This window comes from Callorhinus ursinus, unplaced genomic scaffold, assembly GCF_003265705.2.
Source record: "Callorhinus ursinus isolate GAN/ISIS: 27379988/994484 unplaced genomic scaffold, GSC_fseal_2.0 scaffold34, whole genome shotgun sequence".
In the NCBI taxonomy this organism is placed as follows: Eukaryota; Metazoa; Chordata; class Mammalia; order Carnivora; family Otariidae; genus Callorhinus; species Callorhinus ursinus.
This window is the reverse complement of record NW_027397096.1, coordinates 3,368,029-3,379,970: the sequence shown is the minus strand read 5'-3', so window position 1 is coordinate 3,379,970 and position 11,942 is coordinate 3,368,029. Positions and strand designations below refer to the sequence as shown.

At 38.0% G+C, this 11,942-nt stretch overlaps 1 protein-coding gene across 3 annotated transcripts in view; it reads left to right on the top strand.

Moving 5' to 3' along the window:
- Window positions 1–11,942, top strand: part of TAOK1 (TAO kinase 1) — a 156,793-nt gene that overhangs the window by 128,610 nt on the left and 16,241 nt on the right. For all 3 annotated transcript variants that reach the window (XM_025851456.2, XM_073879347.1, XM_073879348.1), the window contains 4 exons: window positions 434–637; window positions 3,891–4,130; window positions 7,745–7,957; window positions 9,824–10,006. In XM_025851456.2, the coding sequence (XP_025707241.1) occupies window positions 434–637; window positions 3,891–4,130; window positions 7,745–7,957; window positions 9,824–10,006 (840 nt within the window). The remainder of the gene's footprint in view (window positions 1–433; window positions 638–3,890; window positions 4,131–7,744; window positions 7,958–9,823; window positions 10,007–11,942) is intronic.

Genomic DNA, 11,942 nt, shown 5'->3' with positions numbered 1-11,942 from the left:
CTGTCTCTCATGAATAAATAAATAAAATCTTTAAAAAAAAATACCAAGTGAGACATAACTGTATTTTAGCCCTAATTTTAATTTACATGTGATTTTTACCTGAAAGCACTACCTTCTATCTCTTCTTGGGAAGAATTTAAAGAAAGATATTTTTACTCCATTTACCAATCATTGTGTGCTTTTGAATCATAAGTGTAGCTGTGCAAAGCGAAAAGGTATGCATGTTTTCTAATGTACTTTTCTCTTTTTCCACTGGTCACTCAAGAAAAAGGAGAACTGTTACCAGCCTCCTTAAGGTCATTGCCCTGCCTGAGCACTAGAGAGGACATAGTTAAATACTTTTATTTAAATTTACCAGATACCAAATTTTATATTAACCGTATTCATGTACTTAATTTTTATGTATTTTGAACTGAGTTTTTTATGTTTCCAGGAACTGAATGAAAACCAGAGCACCCCAAAAAAAGAAAAACAAGAATGGCTTTCAAAGCAGAAGGAAAATATACAACATTTCCAAGCAGAGGAAGAGGCTAATCTGCTACGACGACAGAGGCAATACTTAGAGCTGGAGTGCCGTCGCTTTAAGAGAAGAATGTTACTTGGACGCCATAACTTGGAGCAGGACCTTGTCAGGGAGGTGTGTTTGAATGATGTGATATCAGAAATACGTCTTTCATATCCCAGCTGCAAGGCCTTTGTACTCATAATTCCCTGGCCTAAATCCTTCTTTCCCAGATACTCAATCCACATGGCTTGCTTTCTCACTTTAAATGTTCTTCTTTGCACTTCTTTCTCTTACACATATACACTCTTTGGAAGAAGTCTCTCTCCCCAACTAGAATGGAAATTATATAAAGTCACAGGTTCTGTTCAGGTCTTTATATCCCTAGTGTCTGGCCCATAGTAAGCATACAGTATTAAATATTTATTTAATAAATATTAAATCCATGAAAAATGAAGGAAACAATTTTTAAATGAGAAAATTAATTGGATAATTTATGCCTTCTGATCTAAAGCATGAATTGTGTGTTAGCATTTAATACATTGTTATATAATTAACTGGACAAATGTGGAAAACTTATCACAATGAGAACAGTTGTTTTTATTATCAGGGACACCTGTGAGCATAGATAAATTTATTTCCAAGGTGGCATAAAATAAGCTTCAAGTATAGCATAACTGTTCAAATTCAGTGATAAAGAATTTCAAATTAAAACAGTTGAGGGGCACCTGGGTGGCACAGTTGGTGTTAAGCCCCCAACTCTGTTTTGGCTCAGGTCATGATCTCAGGGTCATGGGATTGAGCTCCACGTCAGGCTCTGAGCCAGGCTCCCTGCTTGGCTGAGCTCAGTCTCCTTGAGATTCCCCCCCCCCGCCCCACCACCCCTCCCTCTCGTGCTCTTGCATGTGCTCTCTCGCTCTCTAAAATAAATAAATCTTAAACAGTTGTATCAATTAGATAAGAATAATTCAAGAGGCTGTTAACATGGGTAAATGATATAAAATCTTAAAAAAAGGGGGGGATGCGCCTGGGTGGCTCAGTCATTGAGCATCTGCCTTTAGCTCAGGTCATGATCCCAGGGTCCTGGGATTGAGCCCCGCATTGGGCTCCTTGCTCAGCAGGAAACCTGCTTCTCCCTCTCCCACTCCCCCTGCTTGTGTTCCTGCTCTCGCTATCTCTCTCTTTCTCTGTCAAATAAATAAATAAAATCTTAAAAAAAAAAATGGGGAAATGGGCAGTATTGGTAAGTATAAAGTATAAACTGATACTGTCCTTTTGGAGCATAATTCAGCCATAGCTTTTTTTTTTTTAAGAATTTATTTAGAGAGAGAGCGTGCAGAGGGAGAGTGAGAGGGAGAAGCAGGCTCCCCGCTGAGCAGAGAACCTGATGGTGGGGCTTGATTCCAAGACCTGGAGATCATTACCTGAGCTGAAGGCAGATGCTTAAACGACTGAGCCACCCAGGTGCCCCACAGCAATAGCTTTTTTATTTTATTTTTTTTAGAGAGAGAGAGCATGAGGAGTAGAGGGCCAGAGGGAGAGGTAGAGAGAGAATCTCAAGCAGGTTCCACACCCAGCATGGAGCCCAACCTAGGATTCAGCCTCACGACTCTGAGATCATGACCTGAGCTGAATTCAAAAGTTGGATGCTTAACTGAGCCACCCAGGTGCCCCAGCAATAGCTTTTAAAATTTAATAGACACATATGTTCTTACTCACCAAATCCACTTCTGGAATTGTATCTTAAAGAAATAATAACATGATTATATGATGGGTCATGCATGGATATTTACTGAAAATGTGTTTAAAGCAAAAGAATGGAAAAATTATGGAATTGTAGAGCAGAAGCTTACTATTGAAACTTAAGATCTTTTTATACTGATCTGGTTGGGATATATGTCCATTATTTTTTTTTTTTTTAAGATTTTATTTATTTATTTGACAGAGAGAGAGCAGGAACACAAGCAGAGGGAGTGGGAGAGGGAGAAGCAGGCTTCCCACTGAGCAGGGAGCCCGATATGGGGCTCGATCCCAGGACCCTGGGATCATGACCCGAGCTGAAGGCAGATGCTTAACTGACTCAGCCACCCAGGCGCCCTATGTCCATTATATGTTTAGTTGAAGAAAGCTACATGCCTATAATGTATTTTGGTATTTAGTTTTAAAACTGTATGTTTTATATAATAGATGTGTCATAATAAGCATGAGGGGAATTTTGGAAAGCATTTGCACCAGACTGTTGGCCTCTGGAGCTCTGGAGAAAGGGTTTGCAGAGGCAAAGGTGGCAAGTTTGACTTCTACAGTGTGTGTGTGTGGGGGGGGGTACACTTGTTCTTCTTAAAAAAATTTTTTTAAGATTTTATTTATTTATTTGACAGAGAGAGCACAAGCAGAGGGGAGCGGGAGAGGGAGAAGCAGGCTTCTTGCTAAGCAGGAAGCCTGATAACGGGGCTCAATCCCAGGACCCTGAGATCATGACCTGAGCTGAAGGCAGACCCTCAACTGACTGAGCTACCCAGGTGCCCAACACGTGTTCTTTTTAATCTGCAAAAAAAATTTATCGAGCATGATGTGCTAAGTATTATTCAGAGACCTTTCTGTTAATGAACTTATTTCATCTTCACACTAAATCTATGAAATAGCTATATTATCTCCATTTGAGAAGTGATGAAGCTGAAGCAGAGAGTTTAAATAACCTAAGGATTTGCAGTTCATAAATAGCAGAGCAAGGATTTAGAACACAGGCAGCCTTGGGGCACTTAGGTGGTGCAGTTAAGTGTCCGACTTTTGGCTTGGCTTAGGTCGTGATTGCCAGGTTGTGAGATCAAGCCCCAAGTAGGGCTCCGTGCTTAGTTCTGCTTGGGACTCTCTCTCCTTCTCTCTCTGCCCCTCTCTACCATAGGCATGTTCTCGCTCTCAAATAAATAGATCTTAAAAAAAAAAAAAGGAATTAGAATACAGATAGCCTAGCTCTACAGTCCATATTCTTAACCACTACACTACACTGGGTATGCTCCTCCTAATAGAATTGAATAGTATACTCTGAAAAAATTCAGAGGATGGCTTAGGAACCTTCTTCAAATATAAAATTAGGAAACAATAAAGAAAGGAAAGAGGGAAGGACAGTAAACCCTTTGAGATAGATTTGATAGATTTTAAACTTAATGCATAAAGTAGTGTTAGTAAATAGTAAATGGACAGCATAAAGAAAATTTGTGCTACTAATTGTTCATTTACTATAGTAAATATTATAAAACCCTCATACTTACTATGTAGCCATTATTGAATCAGAGGATTACATCTATTTCCTGGTTGTTCTGTTTCTCAGGATTTTTTTCCTGGCATCATACAGCAGTATTATACCTTTGTCTTTTGTGTTGTGGATTAGGAGTTAAATAAAAGGCAGACTCAAAAGGACTTAGAGCATGCCATGCTACTGCGACAGCATGAATCCATGCAGGAACTGGAGTTCCGTCATCTCAACACTATTCAGAAGATGCGCTGTGAGTTGATCAGATTGCAGCATCAAACTGAGCTGACAAACCAGCTGGAATATAACAAGCGAAGAGAACGAGAACTAAGGCGAAAGCATGTCATGGAGGTTCGACAACAGCCTAAGAGTCTAAAGGTACCTTTAACCTAAGCTTCTTGATAAAAGGGAAAAGAGATAAAAGGCATCCACGTAAACAGTAAAAGTCTAAGACAGAGGTCTGGCATAAAGAAATTGAATAAACTTTTTTCTTTTCACTTTAAGAATGTTTGGTTAGTTTTAATGTAGTTGTAGACTTTTGGTTTATGTATTTCTCAGCAGTATACCAAAACTTTTTCGTATACAGTTGTAGGACATGCCATAAATAAGAATCAAAATTCTGATTTTTAATATATCCAAATGTCCAATGCTGATACTATAGTTGACATGTCAACATGCTAACCTGTTTTCTTCTCTCTGTTGTTCCAAGTAATATAATTTTGGAATCTTACTTACTCTAAATATGATTTGTTTCCAAAAAAGACACTAAGTTCTTAATCAGCACAGAAGCCAATGAATAGAAAATGTCTTTTTATTCCCTCTCCCTTCATTGTCTATACTTATCTTAAAATGAACAAAGAAATCATTACAGTGTTACTCCAGTCCGCTTGCTTGCTTTCTTTGCTTGGTAGTGTAGGTAAGACCATGGCGTAGGTAATTGGCATATATATATATATATTTTTTTTTTTTTAATTAGCACATCAGAGTAGAGCAAGTTGTTATATGGCCCCCCCCAATAAATAAGTGTTGGTGATATATAATACCAAAGGACTTTAAATTTTGTATTTACTTTGAATACAGGAATTCATTCACATAGTATGAAATGTGAAGATACCAAAGGATATTATAAAGATTTCCCTCTCTCCCCTTATCTCTCCAGCCAGCTGGTCTAACCCAGAGTCAACCAGAGTTAACAATTACAGGACGTTTTCAAATTTTATAACTTGTAATAAATATTTGAAGGAATATAATCACATTACTCTTAATGAGCAAAAACAAAATCATCCACTGCATAGACTGTCATCTGTAGTAGTACCTCAGTTAATTTGGATATGTCTGCAAATTTTAAACTTTTATTTACATCCAGTAAGGCCCATATCCCGTAGTATTTCCTTTTTAAACTTTACCCTACCCCCTTTTATTTGAGAATTTAACTATAAAACTGTTTTTTTTTTAACTGTCCTGGAGTGAAGTGAAATTCATTCACAGAGGTAGTCTTTGTTAAAATCTAGAAACTATACTATATCCAATTGTAACTGATTCCCATGTAACTCCATTCTAAAAGACTGTCTTGAATGAAATATAAAAGCAAAATTAAGATGGTTTATTCTTTCCTTGTGAACTGGGATAAAATTTCACTTTTTTGTGTCTTCAAAATAACTAATAAACATCATTTACAGAGTAGCTTATGTTGACTACCCATATAACCTTCATTAATCATTACTTAGAAAAATTGGCATTCATAATGATTTTTCAGATTTATTTTGTCTTTGTAATAAAGAGGGTATATACTCTTGGCTACAGAACAATTTCCCCCAAAAGATTTTTAAAACAATATGTCTGTAAAATTAACTGTTTTAAAGTCAACAGCACCTGGGGCACCTGAGTGGCTCAGTTGGTAAAACCGCTGCCTTCAGCTCAGGTCATGATCCCAGGGTCCTGGGATCGAGCCCCACATCGGGCTCCCTGCTCATGCAGGAAGCCTGCTTCTCCCTCTGCCTGCCGCTCCCCCTGCTTGTGCTCTCTCCCTCTCTCTCTCTCGCTCTCTCGCTCTCTCTGTGTGTCAAATAAATAAATAAAATCTTTAAAAAAATAATAATAATAAATAAATAAATAAAGTCAACACCGAGAAGCAAACCACACTGAAAGCTTGTTAGTTTTCTCTAGTCATACTATAAATCTGATATGATTGCATTTCTCTAAGACTTGGAATAGTTGGTTGTTTGATATTTAAGCCTTCCTTTCTGTTTCCTCTTGTTGGAGCCTTTTTCGTTTGAAAGCTTGTTAACACTAGATTTTATTTTTACAGATGGTGAGGAGAAAAATAATATTTCACAATCATAGTCAGACTTTGAATGACTTAGAATCCCTCCTTTGATGACCAGTGAGCTTGAGATTTTCCATGAAGGAAATTGTTCTGTTACTTTAGTAGGGAAGAAAATCATGGTGTTCCTCTTAGTTATATATATCTGTCTACTTGCTCCATTTGAACAAAAGAAACACCAAGTCATCCTATTTTTATATGCCTAAGTCATAATAGTTGTTTCTTCCAACTTCCTTCAAGACTTTAATGGGGAGTAGGGGGACTTTAGTTTGAGCACTTGGGGTTTCTATAGTTTATTCTTGATTGTAAGTGTTGCTGTTCTTGTTGCAAAAAAATTACAAGTTCCTTTTTCTCATTAGGCTAATGATATGGAATGATTACAGTTTTCTAGGTATCCTATTTTAAAAATAAAAACTTTTATTAAAAGATTGAATGTTATACAGAGGTAGGAGAGAATGTCTAAATGTCATTGTTTCACTCCTAGCTAACTTGGAAGAATTTTGTTAACCAAGGACAGTATTTAAGTGTGGTGCTACTCCGCATAATAAAACCAAGAGTTTATCTTTCTAGTTAGACAATTCTTGACCCTTCACGGAATAAAGTATCATGACTATGACCTAGTGCCTCAGTTGGTGTGAAATATAGAAAAGATCTATTTGATGCTGTAATGTTACAAGGGGTGGTGAATGACTAGTTCCTTGACAAGTGGTTTACTTTGGTAAAATGTGCATTTGTTGCATACTGAATCAACTAATCAATATCTGGCAGTATTTATATTAAGTTAAAATAATTTCAGGTGTAGGTTCTGCCTTAGTGTAGTAAATGAATATATTTTCACAGGCTCACTGAGTATACTTTATAGAATAATAGCTCATGATTAACGGAAACCAAAGCCAAAACTCTTCTGTCTCTGAGCTCAGTTATTTTATCTCAGAAATATTTATGTAGCTCATGTCTCTTACCACTCCCAAGAAAGTTGCCCTCTCCCTTGCCCCATAACTTTTGTTTGACCTTTAAAAGATGAGCTAACCTGACTGACTTTCAAGTTTTTGCTTATGGCATTAAAGAGTAAACCATTACTAAGTATGTTTCTATCTAGTTTATTCCCTTAAGGAAAAGATAATTAAATGTAAATAATATTAGTTACTAATACTCTGCTTTGTGGGGTCTGTTATTCAGTATGTAGTTAGAATTGAGATTGTTATTAAAAGAAATTAAAGCAAAGTGCCTCAGATAAGGAACAGAGTAAATACGCTTATTTTCTCCCTCAGAGATCTGATAAAATATTGTCTGGCCAGTAAAATACTTTTATATCTACTATACTTAATTCATGAGAAGAAATTTAATTTTCTGTCATCAGTATACATGGTAATTTTAATATTTACTCAAGTCACCAAATTTACTAACAAAACAACAAGTATTGCTGGAAGTCCTGCGATAAATGAATTTCTGGATATTTTAATGTTTTAAATTAGAGCTTTTGTTATAAAAATGCATAGAATCCAGTGGTTTGACCCAATAGCTAAGTGCAAAAGTACCTGCAGCCTTATGATCTGACCTTTTTGTTTTTCTTCTCCCTTTCTCCTTGTTGCCTTTATTTTAATGTAAGCCTAAAGTACACCAAATGCCATATATTAAAAATTACATGCATCTGTTTTTTTCTTTCCAGTCTAAAGAACTCCAAATAAAAAAGCAGTTTCAGGACACCTGCAAAATCCAAACCAGACAGTATAAAGCATTAAGAAATCACCTATTGGAGACGACACCAAAGAGTGAGCACAAGGCTGTTCTGAAACGGCTCAAGGAGGAGCAGACCCGGAAGTTAGCCATCTTGGCTGAGCAGTATGACCACAGCATTAATGAAATGCTTTCCACACAAGCTGTGAGTTTGTTTTATTAGGCAAAATAAATTAAGTTAGTGATCCTTTCCTTCTACCCAGCAATTAAAATACTAGTTAGAGGGCGCCTGGGTGGGTCAGTTGGTTAAGCGACTGCCTTCAGCTCAGGTCATGATCCTGGAGTCCCGGGATCGAGTCCCACATCAGGCTCCCTGCTCAGCAGGGAGTCTGCTTCTCCCTCTGACCCTCTTCCCTCTCGTGCTATCTCTCATTCTCTCTCTCTCAAAATAATAAAATCTTTAAAAAAAAAAATACTAGTTAGAAATGATCGTTCTCCTGCAGCTTGGGAAATAGTAGTAATGGTCCATATTCTTCCTTCTCTGGAGCATTGCTTGGAAGCATGCATGATATATATAGAATTCTCATTGGTACATTTAGACCTGAAGGGTTTTTATTTAAAAAACATTTTATTTATTTGAGAAAGAGACAGCACAAGTGGAGTGAGGGGCAGAGGGAGAAGCAGATTCCCCGCCAAGCAGAGAGCCCGATGTGGGGCTCGATCCTAGGACCGTAGGATCATGACCCGAGCCGAAGGCAGATGCTTAACTGGCTGAGCCACCCAGGCGCCCCTAGACCTGAAGTTTTAAACAGGCTCTCTGCCAGTGCCTCTCAGGTGTTTAGCACATATCCCAATAGCATATATCAAGATTGGAGCAGCAGCTTTGTTAGGTAGTGAGCAAAAAGTAGTACTGTATTTGGAATCCAAATGGTCACATTTGAGTACAAATATAAAATATTTTCTTTCGTTTTTTTTTAATTAAAGATTTATTTATTTATTTTAGAGCGTGCAGGGGGTGGGGGGCGAGCAGAGAGGGGAGAAGGAAGCAGGCTCCCTGCTGAGCTCGGAGCCCCATGCCAGGCTCTATCCCAGAACCCTGAGATTATGACCAGAGCCCAAACCAAGAGTCACACACAACTGACTTAGCCACCCAGGCACCCCAAGATATTTTCTGTATAAGTTTTGTAAACATTTTCTTAAAGAGCCAGATAGTAAATATTTTAGAGTTTATAGGCCAGGAGGCAAAATTGAAGATATTATGTGGGTACTTACATAGCCATTTAAAATGTAACTATTTCAGGGGCGCCTGGGTGGCTCAGTCGTTAAGCATCTGCCTTTGGAGATCATGATCCCAGGGTCCTGGGATCGAGCTCCACATTGGGCTTCCTGCTCAGCAGGAAGCCAGCTTCTCCCTCGCCCACTCCCCCTGCTTGTGTTCCCTCTCTCTGTCAAATAAATAAATAAAATCTTAAAAAGAGAAGTAACTATTTCAAATGTAAAAACCATTCTTGGGGCTCCTGGGTGGTGCAGTTGGTTAAGCCTCCTGACTCTTGGTTTCAGCTCAGATCATGATCTTGGGGTCTTGAGATCAGGCTCCCTGTTGGGCTCCATGCTCAATGAGGAATCAGCTTGGGATTCTGTCTCCCTCTCCCTCTGCCCCTCCCACTCGTATTCTCTCTCTAGGATAAATAAATAAATCTTTAAAGAACAAAAAAATCTGGGCAGCTGCCCAGATTTGGCTAGTAGGCTGCTTGCTGGTCCTTATGCTATAGTTATTTCCATTGGAGAGAAAACATTCAGAGTCTTAACTTATATCATCTGATCATATTCTAGATTTTTCTTAAGAAAAATGTGGTTATTTAGGCATCTTCCAAAGAGCTCATGATAGCTTTATCTTCCTAATGTCATCAATGGTTACTAGGCCTTCCTTTTTCAGAGATGTTTACTCCAAGGTATGAGAGAGAACAGTTGTTATCCTACAAAAGAGTACTCTGTCTTCTCTCATACCTCCTCTTTTCCATAGGTGAGGAATAGATAACTCACAATAGGATGTTTTCTTTCTCTTTTTCAGCTACGTTTGGATGAAGCACAGGAAGCAGAGTGCCAGGTTTTGAAGATGCAGCTGCAGCAGGAACTGGAGCTGTTGAATGCGTATCAAAGCAAAATCAAGATGCAAGCCGAGGCACAACATGATCGAGAACTTCGAGAACTTGAACAGAGGGTCTCCCTCCGCAGGGCACTCTTAGAACAAAAGGTATAAGTAATATGAGGAAGGTAATTGTGCTAGTGTTTGCTTTCAGCAGAAGCATTTTATAAATCTTTTTTCATATTGACAGGTGGCATTGAATTGTTTTCACAATACCGTATCTCCTTAATTCTGCTTTTGGTAGTGTTCTTCTTTTTCTTTTAAATTAAAATTACTGATTTAGTAATGAGCCTTATAATTATTGAGTACTAAACATCAAGGGAATATAATTAAGTAGTAATTGCTAGAGGAAGGATATGAGGTTATGTGAAGACAGTTGAATTGGGAGAGAGTAGCTATGGCTCCGTGTTCCTCACTTCTTTTATGTACCGAGCTCTACCTAAGGAGATTGGAAGTTGGTTAGTGAAGCAAAAGAACGTTAGTAGTTGCCTGGGAGAAGCAGGGACAAAGGATCAGGAATATATATACTTTACTTATACATCCTGGACCTGTAACTATACAGATTGGTGGAAGATAATTATAGGACAGAAGATTATTTTCACACAGGTGAAAAATCAAGCTGAAGATGTTACTTCTAGATATATCTGTATTTATTTATTTTTTACTTATTCTTTGTCAGATATATTAAAGAATAGAACTAGAATCCCCAAATTCATTTCATCCTTTAAGGTAGTAAAGTTGAGTGTGTGTGAGTATGTGTGTGTTTTGGGGGAAAGAATGATGGGCAGAAGATTTTTGAGAGATAAAGAGGAAAGCATTTGTTGTTAGAAGTATAGTTGACCCTTGAACAACATAGGGGTTAGAGGCTGCTACAACCTATACAGTTGAACATTTGCATGTACCTTTTCTTACATATATAAAAGTGACCAGAAGCCTTACCGATAACATAGTCGATTAACACATATTTTGTATGTTATGTGTATATACTGTATTCTTACAATAAACTAAGCAAGAGAAGAGAACATATATTTACAGGACTATACTGTATTTCCTGGAAAAAATCCACATGTAAGGGGACCCATGTAGTTCAAACTCATGTTGTTCAAGGATCGACCGTAGTAGAATATCAGTTGTATCCAGAATTCGGAGCTGTGTTTAAGAATTCCTGAGCCATAAGTTTCCAACAGCTGGTATAGTCTTAGGTCCATTATAAGAGAATACTTGCCTAATGGTCTTGCCTAATGAAAGTTGTTATTGTTTCTGGATAAAATTACAGTGCCGCCTTATATTTCAAAAAAATTGTCTTAAAAAATCACTTAACTAAAATGTTACTATTTCCCTGGGACAGCTGTCTTTATTACTAGCTTCTTTGAGAGGCACTTGGCTCTAAAAATTATCTTGGTTATGTTTCTCATTCAAGATGAGAGAGAACACATAAATTGTGAGAAAAATCTATAGTTTGTTAGATTTATAAATCTGATTCCAATTTGAACATTTAAATTCAGTCTGAAGTTCTGTCACTTACGCTTCAAAATTATCACTAAAAGGAAAACATCTGTAGTATTTTAGAAGTAATGTCATGAGGGGTGCTTGGGTGGCTCAGTCGTTAAGCGTCTGCTTTCAGCTCAGGTCATGATCCCAGGGTCCTGGGATCGAGCCCTGTGTCAGGCTCCCTGCTCCGCGGGAAGCCTGCTTCTCCCTCTCCGACTGCCCCTGCTTGTGTTCCCTCTCTCACTTGTCGCTCTCTCTGTCAAATAATAAATTAAAAATCTTAAAAAAAAAAAGAAAGAAATGGTGTCGTGAAAGAAATATTGGTACTATTAAAAATATATTTGGGGGCGCCTGGGTGGCTCAGTTGGTTGGGTGACTGCCTTCGGCTCGGGTCATGATCCTGGAATCCCGGGATCGAGTCCCGCATCGGGCTCCCTGCTCGGCAGGGAGTCTGCTTCTCCCTCTGACCCTCCCCCCTCTCATGCTCTCTATCTCATTCACTCTCTCAAATAAATAAATAAAATCTTTAAAAATAAAATAAAATAAAATAAAA